The sequence below is a fragment of the Nelusetta ayraudi genome, unplaced genomic scaffold (assembly GCF_046127955.1).
Source record: "Nelusetta ayraudi isolate G7.1 ecotype Tasmania unplaced genomic scaffold, CSIRO-AGI_Nayr_v1 ptg000002l, whole genome shotgun sequence".
NCBI classification, from domain to species: Eukaryota; Metazoa; Chordata; class Actinopteri; order Tetraodontiformes; family Monacanthidae; genus Nelusetta; species Nelusetta ayraudi.
The window spans coordinates 11,264,707-11,281,774 of NW_027466052.1; the positions used below are offsets into that span (position 1 = coordinate 11,264,707).

The 17,068-nt window shown below is 43.9% G+C and overlaps 1 protein-coding gene across 2 annotated transcripts in view; it reads right to left on the reverse strand.

Moving 5' to 3' along the window:
• LOC142886795 (CUB and sushi domain-containing protein 1) overlaps positions 1-17,068 on the reverse strand; it is a 237,083-nt gene that overhangs the window by 65,681 nt on the left and 154,334 nt on the right. For both annotated transcript variants that reach the window (XM_076023968.1, XM_076023957.1), the window contains exons 25-31: positions 15,691-15,882; positions 12,492-12,618; positions 11,637-11,848; positions 9,633-9,824; positions 6,873-7,011; positions 4,925-5,112; positions 2,527-2,721 (exon numbers count right to left, since the gene is read on the reverse strand). In XM_076023968.1, the coding sequence (XP_075880083.1) occupies positions 2,527-2,721; positions 4,925-5,112; positions 6,873-7,011; positions 9,633-9,824; positions 11,637-11,848; positions 12,492-12,618; positions 15,691-15,882 (1,245 nt within the window). The remainder of the gene's footprint in view (positions 1-2,526; positions 2,722-4,924; positions 5,113-6,872; positions 7,012-9,632; positions 9,825-11,636; positions 11,849-12,491; positions 12,619-15,690; positions 15,883-17,068) is intronic.

The window sequence follows — 17,068 nt, forward strand, 5'->3', positions numbered from 1 at the left end:
AGTTGAATAATAATTAAATAATAAAAAGATAGACCTGAAATACCTCATTTTTTTTTTACATACAAGTATGGATACATTATGTGTTCCAGGACTGAAGGTGCATCTGAAGAATATAAGCATAAGCAGTGCTCTCTGTTTGCTCTGCTTGGTGTGCGTGCACAAATGTGTGTGTTTTAAGGGCATGTGTGCATGAATACTGCCTCTAGGCGGCACTCTGTAATAGCTATTGTTCTCTCCCTACCTCCCTCTCCCTCACTCTCTCTCTCCCTCCGGTTCACACACACACACACACACACACACACACACACACACACACACACACACACACACACACACACACACACACACACACACAAGCCTATCAACAGTCACGGAGAATTCCTTCTTTCTCGCACCAGCTCTTAGTTACCATGGAAACCAATAAAAGAGCAGTTTAAGATGGGAGGTGGCGTGTGTGCATGTGTGTGTGTGTGCGTCTGTGTGTGTTAGTTGGAAGGGGGTTAAGAAGGGGCAGGAAGGGACAGACTGAATTAGCGGGACAAAAATATGAAGTAAAACTGACAGAGCGACAGGAGGGCATGCGGGCAGAAGGTAAGACAGAGAAAGTAAAGGCAGAGAGACAGAGGACCAGAGAGGGTGTGTGTTTGTGTGTGTGTGAGTGTGCGCGCGTGTGTGGCTGCAGGGTGGAAGGGATTAAAAAAGAAAAGAAAGAAGAAACAGAGAAAGTGTAAGTGGAGATGTATTATTTAAAGGGGTCTCACCCTGTCTAATGAGTTTGGTCTTAAAGCCTGAGGAGCTGCCCCAAGAACAGAGTCAGTCAGACAGTCAGACAGACAGACAGATAGACAGTCAGACAGACAGACAGAAAATTCCCTAACTACGTGGCCAAGTCAAAGTCAAATGTGCAATAAGAGCCAAGGGAGTGTTGAGGGGGAAAAAATGCAGTGTCACTTGGATGAGGTAAATTGTGTTGCTTTCACTACGCATATTTCATCACAGCCGGGTGACCTCAGTGGATGAACACTATGCCGGACCACTAGGTGGCACCAAACATTTTGACAGAGCAGACCAACGACAATAAAACCGCTATGGGGAGACGTAATAAAAAACAGTACTGCCTGTATCGAGGCATCTATCGCGCAGCACCGTCATTACAGAGTAAATGGAGTTGATTCTTTTAGAGGCAACGCATAACATTTGCATGTCAACTTTAGCTCTGCGTGCAGTCTGATCGTCTGGTTTTGCAACATCATGGCCTCATTTCAGTCTATCAACGCTCAATACATCTTTAAATGTTTTACAAAGCTGTTGGAACATTTCAAATCAGGTATTATTATGTATTATGTAAGTATGCATTAGTGCAAACTATTATTTTTAATTAAACCCCTTTTTAAGTAAATCTTGCCAAGTGCCACTTGCCTTCATGGCCATTTTTGAAAACAACGTTAAGCATGTACACATTGGAGCCTTTCATACAAGTAACATTTTTCTCTTTCAGCCAACCCAACGATCACTTATCTTGTTTTGTGGTTGCCGTAGTAACCAGACTGTATCCGACGCCACAGAGGAGTCTTGTTTTGAGAAAAACGATTTAAATGTGATAATGGGATAAATTGAGCCGATGAGCTTTTTGATGGATGCTATTATTAGCTCTTCTCAAATAGCGACTTTTAGTGTAATTGTTCTTTCGTCATTCCCTCCCGCCCCCAAATTCCCCTTCTACTGTCTTTCAGACATTATTAGCCAGAGCTCTCACCGGATGTTAGTGTGTATTTTCTCCGCGCAAGTGTACAGGCCAGTGTGCGCTGCTGTGTGAGTGCCATTATGCCACTGTGTCCTTCTGGTTGATTTAAAAACCCCTTTTTTTTCCTGTCACCCCACATGGTACCATAGCAGGCCTCTGTCACACCCTCTCTCTATCTCACACACACACGCAAACACACACACACACACACACACACACACACACACACACACGAACGGCAGGTTGACAGGTGTCACTTTCAATCCCCTTCAAGGTGTCAATCAGCTGGGCAGTGTGGCCTGGCCAGTCCCACGCATAAGCACAGAAAGTGCGCGCACTCGCTCACACACACACACATACACACACATGCGCGCTAGGCAAGAAACAAATTAATACCCATTCATTAGAAGGTTAAAGTTTTCCAAGGCGAAAATTAGTGCTGTAAATTAGCAGGGTGATATCTACAATTAAAGGATCACTGCACTCGATAAAAATATAATTCAAGACAACAATTATTATCGTGTCAAACTGTTTTTTTTGTTTGGAATTCAAATAATAATTTATGCTTTTGTTGTATCACCACCGTGGTTTTGTTCTCTGCTGTGGTGGAATTGTAAGCCACAAACACAGGTGCCTACACTGACAGAAAAACAATGCCGGCATAATTTGAAAGGAGACAGCACACCTGTCCGACCACGCTGTTGACTTGACTGCGAACTGTGAAGCACAACCAGACCTGACGCAGACATTGATGCAGCTCTCGCAGCGCGCTTCTCCTTTACCTTTACACGTGGGAAGAGCTTTGTCCCACACCGGCTTCCCATCATTCCCCATCACGCAGGTAATGGTTTCGGCGCCCACCGTGATGTAGCCATGGTGACAGTTGTATGAGACCTGAGACCCCAGTTTATAGTCGTAGCCCATCCGGCTGGCGTTCATGATGTTGCCGGGGTCGAAACAGGCCTCCCGTGGTTTTTCTGTGCAGTCGGGAGAGAAGGAAACATTTGGTTTGTTCAATGAGTCACACCTGAACTTAATCAACATGGACTTGATCTTTGTTATTTAAAAAATAGTTAAAAGTCTGATTTAAAATACACCATCCTGCTGCTGCTGATATCACTGGTTTCTATCAAAATGCCATTGTCAGCTCTGGAAAACAAGAAAGCAGCTTAATGCAAAAACGGTGACGGGACTTAAGGTGTAAAAGATGAAGACCTGGCGAGGAGCCCGCTTCTTTGCGTTACAGTGATTGCTGAGGAACAATGTGATACTGGGTCTGACAGAGGAAAACCGAGAGAGGGAGAGATGATTAAGGTTGTATTTTAATTAGAGAGATGGCGGATGAAAGGTAGTGAATTAATGACAACAGCACGCAGGTGTGAGGCAGCGTGACGAGGCAGACAACAGAGAGGAAGATAATCTTTTTTTAATTATAGAGAGGAAGAGCCTGTAGGGCTTGACAGGGTAGATCTAGTCCTGAGCAGGTGATCAGCTACTCATTAGTCCCACATTGGCTACGCAACTTTATTGAGTCGGCATAGGTAATACCTGTAAAAGCAGGCGCAGTCACGATCTGTGGCAGTAAACAAGTCATGGTGGGACGATGCACTTGTGATGTTCACCGAGGGTGAAATTAAATGTGCTAACAGCAAATTTGATCCCGTCGGCAAGGAAACGCCTTGTTTTGACATTTTAATCATTACGGCTTGCTGACAAAGAATTTAGGTTTAATGACTATTTTCAGCAACATGGAACACCAGATGGAACATTTTCCAAATCTGTGGGACTTCTTTTACGCATCCGTGCAGAAAATTGAAAATCTCTGGGAAAAACACAGTGGAAGGTAATCAGGCAAACGTTCAGTCCATGTCAATTAAAGCTGCCAATTCGGACTTAATAATTCTGGCAACAGCAGGGGGCGATACCAAGCAGGTGCCGTCAACAAACACCACTTTGAAGATGTTGCTACATTTCATATTGGGTATCCCACCCAGGCTGTCACGGAAGGACTGCTGCTCCTGTACTGTGTGACACCGAGAAGATGAAGATTCATATCTACGCTAATAGCCAGTGGCAACAACGCCAAAGCTACGGCTGCACGAAAGCCAGCGAGCCGTCGCCCTGTGTGACGATGAGACGGGGCCCTTCGGATGGGTCTGCATTTCTGGGGCAATCCACATTGAGGGAATTAAAAGCAACGAGTGGCAGTTAGCGGCTAACTCCTAAAAGAGGATCAGTAACTGAAAAATGTTTGCAAATGTGCCAGGCGACTTACAGGTGCGGAAGCTGCTTACTCTCCGAGCGGAGGGGTGAGTTTAATCGCTGAACAACGGGACGCCACCACTGGCTACCGGAGGTAAAGTCACCAGCGAATTAAGGTCAGACTTAATACGTCATGCGGCATTCAATCCCGAGAGCCCGCCAAGGTGTAAGAAAGCAAACAATAGCGTGGCACTGGGCCGCCATTGTTTTGCTCAGACATATTAAACAGAGGCGGCATTCACGATTGCCTTTATTGTCGGGGCGTTGCGTTGCGTTGCGTGCTCGGGTCTGAAGGGCACGACGCAAATAAAGGGAAGCTCAAAGGTGCCGCTCAGCAATGGGATTACTAAACTCGGACAGGAAATAATCATTACCTTCGCCAACAAAAAAACGTTAGACTGTCTGATCTCTCTGCAGAGAAGTGGTGCTTGCTGTATGCAGCCGTGTTGGCGCGGACACCGTTTCAAGCGACCGGAATGAACCAAACCTATCCACAGCCCGCAATTTGGACCACCTTCAGACGTTTTGCCCTTATGAAAGAGAATCTCCAACAGGAATGTGACCATGAATAACGCTGTTTTAAATCGCCGCTTCTCCTGCACTGCCAGCTATCCCATCTGTCTTGGTACGAGGGCGGGGTTACAGCCTGGACAAGTGGACGGTTAATCACCGGGGACGAAACATCCGTCCACGCTCACAACCGCACCACGGGCCAATTTAGTGTTGCCAATCGGCCATATGTGTGTGTCTTTGGAGTGAGAGAGGAAGCCGGACGACCCTGGAGAGAGGACAGGGACCAGGAATCGAACCAGGGACCTTTTTTCGCTGTGAGACGATGGTGCTAACTGCTGCACCGCCGTGTCGCCCACTGTTTCAAATGAGCGGGGGGGGGGGAAGATAGTTTTAGGGTTGAGTTACCTCGAAATTCGATAGCAAAGCCAGACATGCCCAGTGAGGCGTCCGATCTGAACGCCAGGAAGAGACTGTTCCCGCTGCTCTCGATTCGCTCTGGGGCCTGGTTGCCTTGTAGACTCGCCAGTAACGGCCCATTAGAGTCCTCACCCTCGTAGATGTGCAGGAAGTCGTAACTTGGCTCCATGTTAAAACTTGAGGGGAAGAAACAAAACAAAACAAAACAAAGCCAAAAAAAAGTTGGGTTAACATCAATACTGAAATGGATTTTGTTGTTTGAGCGTCTTCATTTTGCTGCGGCTGAAGACGTTTTTTGTTTTTGAAGCTCGGCTTGTTCCTTCAGCTGCAAGAATCTCTCGGCAAGATGTTCTGGCCCCACATTTCAGAAATTCCTGTGTGATGCATCTTTTCTTCACACTGCAAAAGGTTTGCTGTTATTGTGACCTCACGTTGAGTCGGATATATTGTGAAAACTCATTTTTATGTGTTTTAACAAAAAGAGATTTTCACTTGTGTTTGGGTGCAAGTTGCAGTTAGTGTAATAATTACGCAATCAATATGAAAGTTGATAAAAGGTTAGGAGTGCTCAGGTCTAAGCCCTGTGTTTTATCTGGTGCAGAATGGGCTTAACTGCACATAAGCCTCTTTTGCACTGACAAAGCATTAAAGTGATCCAAGCTAATGCCTTCTGCATTAGTGATACATCCTGGTTCTGGAAGCTAAAGCGACTAAATGTCATAAAAAAAAGAGCATAAAGATTTTACTAGGCAGAAGTGGGACAGCATCTTTGGCTCACTTGTGCAAACAAGACAACACAAGTCTCCCTTTAAGGTAAGCGGACTGGAAATATCAGCACAAACTTGAGGAGAAATAGCTTAGCTCATTTATTACACAGTAATAACTGCAAAGCCGGTATTACTGCATCAATTTTCTTACTAAAATTAAATTTGGAACTGATTTAGCATACATGAAGCTTCTGTGGCAATGTGGAACCGCAAATAGAGGATTCTCCCATTAAAAAACGCTAACTGACCTTGTCCGAATGTGCATGTTTATTATTATCTGACCAAAGTGAGCCTCATTCCTGCATTTAGAGCTTACCCTTCATCCACTGCGGGCCACGATGAGTCTTATAAAGTCAACAATTACAAGTGTACTTCAAATAAACCCACAATCAACAATATAACGCCCGCTGAGAGTGATGCATTGTTAAACTTTGGGTCAGAAGGAAATTTATTTTAAAAAAGGCTTCTGGGGGCCATCCTGAAGAGTTTCTTTTTTTCCAGTCATGTGCGCAATGCTTTAAGAAAACAGTATCAACAGAAAGACCAGCGTTAAGACCTGGTATGTCAGAAACAGATACATTGTTTTCACGCTTCAGTTGAGAGACCCAAACTGCTTGTTTTTGTTGGACCAGGTTCAGATGTTTCTCACCTCTTTTGTCTGTATTAAAAATTACAAAGTTCATACAATATTGACTTTTTAGGGACTTTTTACAGTTTTTAATGATAATCAAGCTGTGAATCATATTTTTTGATCTATAACAATTAAATAATTACAGTAGAATAATATCCAATATTATTTCATTGAGTACATTTCCTCTGTAAGCATTTTTGAATACAATTACACCACCACGCAATAAAAATTAAGTTGATTTTTTTTTTAACATTAAGGCAATTTGCCTGACATATGGTTTTGCTGGTCGAGACTACAAGATAAACCATTGTCCAATGAGTGGGGATTCTGTCTTGGGCTTCTACACCCTTCCTACAGCCACAGAGGAATGGAGAATCCATAACTTTAACCAATAAATATCACCCACAAAGATAAAAAAAAAAAAAAAAAAAAAAAAGAAATATGGCATGAGGTGTGTCACTTCCATCATGTCTTTTCGGGCTTGAAATGTGCAAGGCGACTGCACAAAAACACGGGTCAGTTTTGAAATTGTGCTTACCTTTTAAAGATGAGAGCAATGACAAAGTCAGGGTTGACTCTGACTCTCCAGTCGCACTCCTTCCCTGCGGGGTAAGGCTGGGGGTAGTTCGGGGAGAGGATTACCCCAGACGGGCCGCTGACGTTACCCCCACATGTCGCTGCAATCAGACAAAAAGAGGATATAGAGAGAGTTCAGGAGAAAGGGGAAAAAAGATAATGATGCCACGCTGGGTTTGAGGTAATTCGGAAAGAGAATCACACCAGATCAGCTATTAATACATCCCCCACAGCAACCCAGACCACAGAGACGGAGAGAGTTAGAGGTGATGGGAAATATGGCAAAGGTTGGTTAGGAAAGAGAAAATCACCCCGCATGGACCACTGATATTGCTCACACACCCTCTCCTCAGGTAGCCGGGAAGACCAGAGGAGATATAGAGAGAATGGGAGATTTAGTTACAGAGTGTAAGTCTGGGGGTAGTTTGGCTGCTGGAATCACCCCTAGTGGTCCTGTTATCCCACAACAAAGCCCGGAGAAGGAGAGAAATATTGGGGAAATAGCGAGATAAATGCATTCAAGCAGCAATTGGGTGATGTGAAGGAAGAATGTGAAACGCGTCGAGGGGACGGCGGGTGGGTGGGAGCGGATTATCAACACAGAAATAGAGGTAAACAAAGGCATTAACAGCGGACTATTGACTCTTAGGCAGACAAAACACTTGCACGTCGGTTTGTTGCTTACGGTGTTGTTTTCAGTCTCCAGAGTCGCCAGAGCGCCCAGAGACCCATGACCCCGAGGTAAAAGTGCAAAAGGGGGTTCGCCGCAGCAGGATTTAGAGTGACATGCTCAGCCATCTTTCCACATAAAAGCTGAGGTCTGCCGCAAGTCTGAGACAACATTCAGAACACAACTGTGCTGTATGTTACTGAAAGAACAGCAACATCGAATGTCCTGCATGATGCGAAACCTTCCTCTCTATTGCTTTTGAACGACAATACAAGGCTAATTTGGCATTGAGGTACATACGAAGATTACGTAGAGGTAAACAGACTAGTTTTACGGTACCTTGAAGACATTTCTGAACTGAAGAAGCCTTTCGGATGAGATTTGAAACGTCTTCAGGATATCAAAATCCAGTCCAGCAGCCTTGACTTAATCTTCAAGTACTGCGATGACCGGAATGACTGAGAATCTCTGCAGACACGATGTCACTGAACTCCATAGAAATGGGGAAAGTCTGCCCTTTTCTTTTATTGTTGCCTTCAAGGTTCCCACACAATTATTTTAACTTTTTTCTTTTGTATTGGACTTTTTTCCTTTACATTGACACAATTCAATAGAAACATGTCAAGCTAAAAGAAAATGTTAACTTGGCAAATACAAAAGAAAAAGTACACCTCACACAAGTAAAGTGTAGATAATGGATGTTTCAACGCAATTACCTCTAACTCCCATTTTTTCCCTTTCAACACTTTCTCCATTGAGGTCTAGCGTGTAAATCAAACGGTGGCATAAAAATGAAACTTGTGTATTTGCCATCCCTACTACTCAACTAAGCACATGCGTCCAGTTGCTCACAGGGATTGTGACCTTCGTTAGCCTCACCTGCTCCCACATGAAAACCGGAAAACCAATTGCGGTGGAACAAAGGCGTTCTCACTGGTATAACGGGCTTTAGTCCAGTAAAACTACAGCGTGAATGAGTTTAAACCCAGATCCAGGTGCACTGCACATTCATTTGTCGAGTGAATTATGGATCTTGGTGTGTCAGAAGAGCCAATGTAAAGTTCATCAAAGGCATTTCTTGACATGCCGCAGGCCTCCTTTGCACCTGGGAAGCTGCCGCTGCCTCAAAAGTGGACCTTCCTTGGCACTGACTGCAGGGCATCACCGGGCTTCAAAGCCAGGAGTCCCTCCTTTTCCAGTCGCAAGTGACTCAAGAGTGTCACGTGGAGGTTAGAGAAAGAGTGATGTAAAGTACACCTGAGAACTAGTGGAGAGTGAAAACAAACTGCGACATAATGGTGTGAACGAGGTGCGAGGTGTGGAATGGGATGTGAGAGCCCATGGGGAAGAGCAGCAGGTGGGCCTGATTGTGGTGACAACAGGCTCCATTTATTCCAATAGATTAAATGGCAACAATTCCCAGTTTCCCGCCTCTTTCCGCCAGTTTCACCCAGCTCAATTTTGGGAGATTGATTTTACCAACCCATTGTGAATCTTCAAGTGAGCCACGGAGGTGATCGCTGAGCTCCATCACGCTTTCAACTTTCTGCCGGGCCTCAAATACCATTCCACCAGTATAGAAAATATCAGATTATTTTTAGGTAATAATTACCAGAAAATAATTACCGGAAGCAGTCCAAGTTAAAAGAAACACTCAGGCCATGCAAGTACATTTATGAGTAGCGCCACCTCTGTTTCATGCTAAAGTTCACACAACACCATAAAAGCCTGTTTTTAATCAAGCTTGGGCTACTTTACAGCATTTCCTGTTCTTTTTCTTTTTACTTCAGTTTCGAAGCTTATGTCTGTAATGATGTTCTATTTATTGTCCCCAGCTGGCCACGTGTCACATCCTTTCCTTTAGGTTTATTGAACACCTGCAGCGATCGGCGTCAGCTGTCGCCCGCGTTGAAATTAACTAGGTGATGCGAATATTTACACATGAGGCGCAGCAGCTGCAACTTTGGTTGGAATCCGACATTCATTAGTGTTAATTATTTGTTCGGCCCCAAATCCGTGCCGATCCAAATCACGGCGGTAATCCACACCCACCTATGCAAGTCGGAGGGTCAGGCTGCCAGTAGAACCTGTTCTCCATGCGCACACACGTGATGCTGTTCTGGCCTTGCAGCTGGTAGCCGGGGTCACACTGAAATGTCACGCTGTCACCGGGCTCCTTGCTGTCCCCGTATCGCGAGCCATTGACGGGGATGCCGGGGTCATTGCAGGTCGTCGCTGTCGTGGCTGGAAGTATAAGAATGAGTCAGGATATTGACGCACCGCGAGACAACATTGTTCCTGGCAGCTGATCCGGCTATTGATGTGCCATTTAAATGGGGACGTGCAACAAATTGCTATTCTTAAAGGACAGCTGGAGACACATCGACCTCAACCCTGTGCGGCAATGGATTACAGTGTCCCTTCAAGTTAACCTTGAACCCTGGTTTGTTTATCCCCAGTATAGAATCCCAGACAACCACGTCACAAAAAACAACCCCCTGTCTAAGTCTGTTCAGAATGTGACAGAACCAATCAGGTTGGAGCCCAACATAGATGGAGCAAAATAGGTCTTGAATGTGACAGAGTAAAATGTCCATTCAACCCTGGCCAAGTTCTATTCAGGTGCCTCCCTTCTCAAAATGTGAAAATGTTGTAGATGAGCTTTTTCCCATTGTAAAGCTACATGAATAAATTACATTCCATAGTGAGTCAGGCAGATCAGGTGACCTTCAGGTAAAAAAAAAAGTCATCTTGGCCACCTAATGATGAATAAACAAAGTAGTTTTTGCCACCGTGCCCTCATTGTGAAGTGGATTCCTAATTCTGTATTCATAGATCTGGATAAACTAATTATCCAGATCTGAAGCTTAAGATTCAATGAACACAAGTGATGTTGTTCTGATAATAAAATAACATGGCTCGCCTTATAATTCATAATTAGCTTATAAAATGCTGAACACATTTGTCTTAGTTTGTAATATGCTAAAAGGTTATCTTTATCATTATGTCACATTTACAAAACAGTGCAATCATCCGAGAAGACCAAAGAGAAACAGAGGACAAAATCGGTTAAAATCGACAAGTGACAACAACAAAAAGACTTTAAAAGTCTAGTATTTTTTTTCAACAACACCAAAAAAATAATAATAAATGCACCTGACAAAGGATGAGGAGCCAGGTAGCTTTACCTTTGCTTTAGCAAACTAGTATGGAGTAAACATAAGGAGTGATTACCATAGTAATTGGATGACAGTGTCCTGATTAACATTCTCGCGAGTGCAAATATTTATTGTTAAAAGTATGTTGCAAATACAAAATAAAATAGCTGTGAGAGAATGGGGACGAACCACTGGATGCAAATATTCATGGGAAATATGCATTGCATAAAAAAAAAAAATCAATGTTTGAGAAAAGATAAATAGGCTCAGCAAAATGTGGGTGTGTGTTCTCCTCAAGTCAGTTAAAGCATTTTTTTCCCTCATTTTCTTTTGTATTTAATCATTTGTGATTTATCACTGTGTTTTCTTATTTTGTTGTTCTGTTTTGTGATTTTTCATTGTATTTTGTGCTTAACAGCCCTTAATATTGCACAGTTAATAATGTTTCAGTAAAGATTAGATTCGTTTTGGCCTATTACATCCCCTGGTTTCCCAAAATGTGAAATTGCACCAAAATTAAATTGGTCTCTTGTGAGCTTAGCCAAGATTTTTTGAGTCTGGGTCCCAGAGTAAGAAAAAAAAAAAAGTTTCTGCTTATTTTTTAATTCTTCTTCAGAGCTCCATTTAAATGACACATTATTGCCAGATTAGTTACTTAAGAGCCAATGTAAATGGGATTTATATAATAACAAAAGCAAGTGTGATGAGTTTGTTAATGATCTCATTTAACTATTAATGAAGTAATCAGGCTTTTTTTCTCCACAAGGATGATGGGGATATATTTTATTTATTTATTTTTTCCTTCTAAAGTGAAGTGTGGTTTTATAAGTCGAAATTGCCCAAACAGTAACCATTAATACCGTTTGACCTTTGATTTGAAGGTCAGTGTTCTACTTACTGGAGAACTGTATTGAAAACCCTTGTTTGCTGATGAAGTAGTCGGAATCAAACTGCAGCGTCAGAATGTTGAAGGTGGAGTGGATATCCTCAGGCAGGGCTGGACCAGACCACTCCTTGAGCAGGATACCCCCGTCGGACGGCCCAGATGGTCCGTCCCAAACTCTCAAGATGTCGTGGCCCACCTCGGTGTCAAAGACGATGAAGTGGAGGCTGAGGGAACATAAGAGTCACATGGGTGACCAGACACCCAGTGAAGACATTAACAAGCTTTCTCCATCCAAGAATCAACTCAACCATAAAATTAAATGACATAGCATGACATAACTGGTTGCAGGCCAATCATTTCGCTGTGCACATGTGTGCACAAGAATGCCCTGAGTGGACATTAGACACTTACCTACATGCAGAGTAAGATAGGTAATGTCTTAATATCCCTAAATTGTTGTATAGCTAAGCTATTTGTTCAGTTTAACAGCCCATAGATGATTGCATGTTTGTAATGAAAGTTTGTTTTAGCCCCTTGGCTTGTGGCTTATGGTGTTGTCAACGGGTGAGCAGAGTGTTGTTAAGGAAAAACACACAACTCCAAAAAGCTAAAATGATTTAGTCAAGTTATTGAAAAACTCATCCAGTTAACGTTATATTCGAGAGGCACTCTTCAATCTGACATAATATTACTCATATAAAGCAAGAAACTCCACGTTTTTTTTATAAACTTGCACTTAAACCAATAGAATAAAAACATTATGGATCTGTAATCCGTAGGCGAGGTCTTTTTGTGAGCCTAAATGACTTAGATGGAGGAAGGCACTCTGCAGACACTTATTGCCTCTTTTCTTTGCTGTCTGATCACCTGATAGTCTTGCCCGTATCAGCCTCTATAATCCAAGTGCAGTGAAGGTTGTTGTCGTACGGAGCGGGATATCCCGGAGACAGAATACGTCCAGACACCGCTCCAGTTATGTGACCTCCACACTCAGCTGCAAGGAGAGCAGACAGAGAGACGGCGGGCGCCTGTGATTCACATTCAAAGCACACATCAACATACTGAGCTGGTGGGAAATAAAGAGGGGAGAACAGCTTCCGCTCAGATGTGTTAGAAAACAAACTAAATGTGATCTCTCCGCAGGAGAAACGTTCAAATGCAAACAAGCACTTTCGCTTTAAGCTCTGCGTGTGGCACTTCTTTAGCGAGATCCCACGTTAACCTATACATATGCTGTGGGATTACTGCAGACTTTCATTGGATTATCAGTGCACACTGTTGTCGGATTGTGACTCTTTTGACCAGATTATTACATGCAGGAGTATTTTCCTTGAAAAAGCTCCTAAAACTAGATTCCTGTTTACCTTCCCAGTTCATTTCAGAATATTGTGCCTGCGTGAAGCTAAAGACCGAGTCTTCAGTATCGGTCGCTCAGATTTTACATTTGCCCACAGCACTGCTCTTCCCACAGCCCCGTCGATCAATAGGGTTTGATGCTGCTGCCAGCGCTGCTGCTCTCTAGTTTCATCTGCTTATTCTCGGCTATATTCTAATCAGGTCCGACTGTGGCCAAGTCCCTGTAAGGTCTCTCCTTTCTGAAAATTAATCTATTTTGGGCTGGTCCTCCGAGTGGCTCCATCTGTGAAGACGGCGCGCTCTCAGCGCGGCCATATTCTTCGACCCAGATTATATTTCTTGATTCTTCATGTTCATGAGGGGCGGTGCCTCTGCATGGCTGCAAATTACTGTGAGGTGTGAAGGTTGAGCTAAATGAGAATCACTTACGAATTGCTTGAATCATTAAATCAACCTTGAATTACTGAAGCTCCTCCTGTAGAGTTTCAAGGTTGGCGAAAGACTGAGAGTATCCCATTAAGGACCTCCCTATAGTAAAGTATAGGGAGAAAAAAGAAAAACTTTCTCCAAATGCACCAGAGAATAGAAGCCCTGTGCGTTACTCTGATGAAAAGAAGGGGAAAGGCAAAGAGAAGCGGCTGGAAGCTGCTCTAAAGCCATCGTGGTCGGACGTCACACACACGACGCCCCACCGAGGCGGCAGATTGCTGCTGATTAGAAAATGGTTTGGTGAAGATGGCCTGATATTACTGCGTGTGCGCAGCATGTTTGTCTGAGTTAAGGAGGGGCGGCCCTGCAATCTGCATTACCCAGACAGCCTCCTGCTTTTGTATTAGCTCTGGCACGGTGCACACAAGCCAGTGTCACGCTCGCACGGCGCCAGCGGACACGCAGCGATGCAAAAAGCACGCGAAAGCTGGAGACACACTTGAAAACATTTATTCGTCGTTTATAAAATAGGTGTAGAGTGTGTGTGTGTGTGTGTGTGTGTGTGTGTGTGTGTGTGTGTGTGTGTTAGTTGGTGGGGTGCATGTTCACAAATTTATTTATTTATTTTTTTGGTGGGGGTGGGGCGCTGATATTAGTAAACCGGTGACAACTTCAATTCCCCGTGGCGGAGAGAGAATAATGGGGATGCACAAGATCGTGAGGTCTACCGTCTCAAGAGAAAACCTAGAAAAAGGACAAAATAGTCAGCGGAAGACCGCGACTTTGTTTGAGTGGATGTGCTCGACAGAGACCGAGGGAGAAAAAAAGAGGGTATAGAAACAGCCTGAAGCGAAGCCATCGCTTCATCTCTGCGCAGGAACATGCAGATGTGGGACCAACTAGACAGGAAGGGAAGGAGACAGGCGGAGAGTCGCGCAGACAGGCGCCCCAACAGACAGAAAAGCGAGAACACAGACAAAGGCAACTATTGAGGCAGTTAGCCGACGGCTCTTCCAGCAACAATTCTCCTGGTTGGTGGCTCACCTGACGCGAGACGACGAGGCAGCAGGTGCAAATTAGAGACCGACTGCAGGTGTCTGCAGATGTGTGCGCGCGTTCGCACACGCACGAACGCGCGCACACAAAAATCCAAGCTGAAATACATACTTTATCGCGCTCACACCCACCACACAAAACACATTCCCTTTAGTTGCTATTAGCAACCACATCAGGCCACCTCAGAGAGCTCAGGTGTGTTGGCAGGTTACAAAGACACAACGTTTGGCTCGGCAGCACAGAAATCAAAATGAACAGTGCCAAGTGGCTCCCTCGACCACACAAAAAAAAAAGTGCACACGGGCGAAGCGCTCTGATCTGCGGAGTCTGAAAGAGCCACTAAATATTTATGGCTGAACAGGAATTATTATGGAGTGTAAATTTGGGAGCCTTATGCTTCGTTTGTGCTCGCGAGATGACAACAAGGTGCAAGGTGGTGAGGTGTGGAGCCGCTGCATGAATGCTAAGTGCAACACACCATTCACGGATTCATAATCAACATGGAATTTAAAAAAAAAAGCCCAGTGTCAGAGCCCCTGAATTGTTTGGCCCAGTCGTCTCCAAACCTAATCAAGAGCTGCCAAGTGCCAGCTAAATCTAAATCTGCCTTCTGGCAGCGTATCAACCTCAAAACCTGAGAAATATTCAAATATATCTTCAGCAAGCCAAATGGAAAACTGTTATATTTGTCATTTTCACTGCCTGGAAAACAAAAGCCAATATTGTGGGAACAGTCGGAGAGATGACTGGAACGTTATAACATTTAAAAGGCCTCGGGCATCTTCTCAATGTGCTCTAACGTTAAAAAGAAAAGAAAAGAAACAAAACACACGCAAAAATGTATGTATGATTTAGATACAAAGTGACAATTTCATATATATGTTTCACGTCAGTGTCACTCAAATTCAAATTGGACTTAAGCTGGCCTCAAAATGTCACTAAGACTTAGAGCATGTTGTGGTTTAATCACAAACTTGCCATGTTAGACTTGACGGCATTAAATCAAAATGTTATAACAATGATGTATTTGTTTTTCTTTACATATCAATGATCCCTCTTGACACAGCTCACACGGATGTTTAGAAAACAGACATGGCAAACAGCTTCCCACGGCTTTTTCCGATACGCACAAAAAAGAAAAGAAAAACAAACAACTCCATCGTATTAACTGATATTGCACAGATTCATGAGGATTTATTGATGCGCCTTCAGTCGTGCTACTCACCCACACAGGAAGGGAGGGGCTTGTCCCACACTCGCCTGTCCCCACTGAGGCAGGTCAGGGTGCTGCTGCCATGAAGGCTGTATCCAGGGTTGCAGGAGTACAGGACAAAGGTGTTGGCGTAGTGGCCGTCGTCCTGGATCTTGTAGCCGTAGTTGGGGACTCCAGGCTCCTCGCAGCGAACCAGGTCAAAACCTACAGACGAGAAACAAACGCACACGCAGATTTAGCGCTTCCTGTCGGGGTCAAACAGGGGGCAGTTGTGGGTAATAGGACTCGGAGGCTGTGGTGTAACATCCCGCTGTAGAGCTGAAGCACATCTCCACGGCCTTCATATAGCTGCTTTTCAAAAACATGCAGGGTCACACGGTTGCACAAGTGGAGAGACGTGCTCGGGGAACGGCCACTGTCATTATTCGTCAGGTGTGGAAATGTGTTTTCCGCTTGGAAAGAGTGCGGGGGAAGCAGTGAATTATTATTTCCCCATCCGATGCAAAAACACTACAGTCTTCAGGTTGACAACAACAGAATTCTGAAGATAACAAAGAGTGATGCCCCAATCCTCTAAAACTGAATACAAAACAATGTATCACACTGTGATGTCACTAAAATCTTTTCTGCCCTCCTGGTTTCAAGTCTCAGAATCATGAAGTTGACAAGTAACACAGGACAGGCACTCAATCAAATTGTTTTTTTTTTCTTTCTTATTAGCATTTCTCCTCTGTATATTTCACCACCTTAATTAAATCTCCATCCGGGGGGTCGAGGGAGGGGAGAGAAGGATAGAGGGGGATCCAGATGGACTTTGACCAACTTGCGAAACTTCTTCAACTGTGAAGAGAAACGTTTAATATTCAAGGGCTTTAACTTTTGATCAGGGGTGTCAGCATAATCAGCCTCATTCCCGGACGTCAAGCATCTGGGATGCATGAAATTTTCTGTATTTGCAGTGATGTCTAATGACAGTTAGCCAGTGTTCACTGACGCAAATCTGACGCTCTTTCAACGGTTGGGGACACTTCCAGAGAGACTACAAGCACTTTTTACCACCACACGTCATTATTTTTTTTAAAGCATTTTGGTCAAATTTGAGTTGTTGCAAAAAGGCAATATGAGTAGGTACAGTATTTAATAATAATTATGTATAAAAAAAAAATGACGATGACTGATTGATTTCCGCTTGCTTTGCACTTTCACTAACGGGATTCTTCTTTTTCCACACGTGAATTGAGTGGTTGTCATGGAGGATGTTGTTTATTGATTTCAGGTGAAACCATCTCCGCTCAGCCATTAATCATTTAAGCTGCGCATATAAATGCACAGCGACGTGCTCCAGCTTATTTATCTTCGGAATCTGGACAGGAAATCAGGAAATGTACTC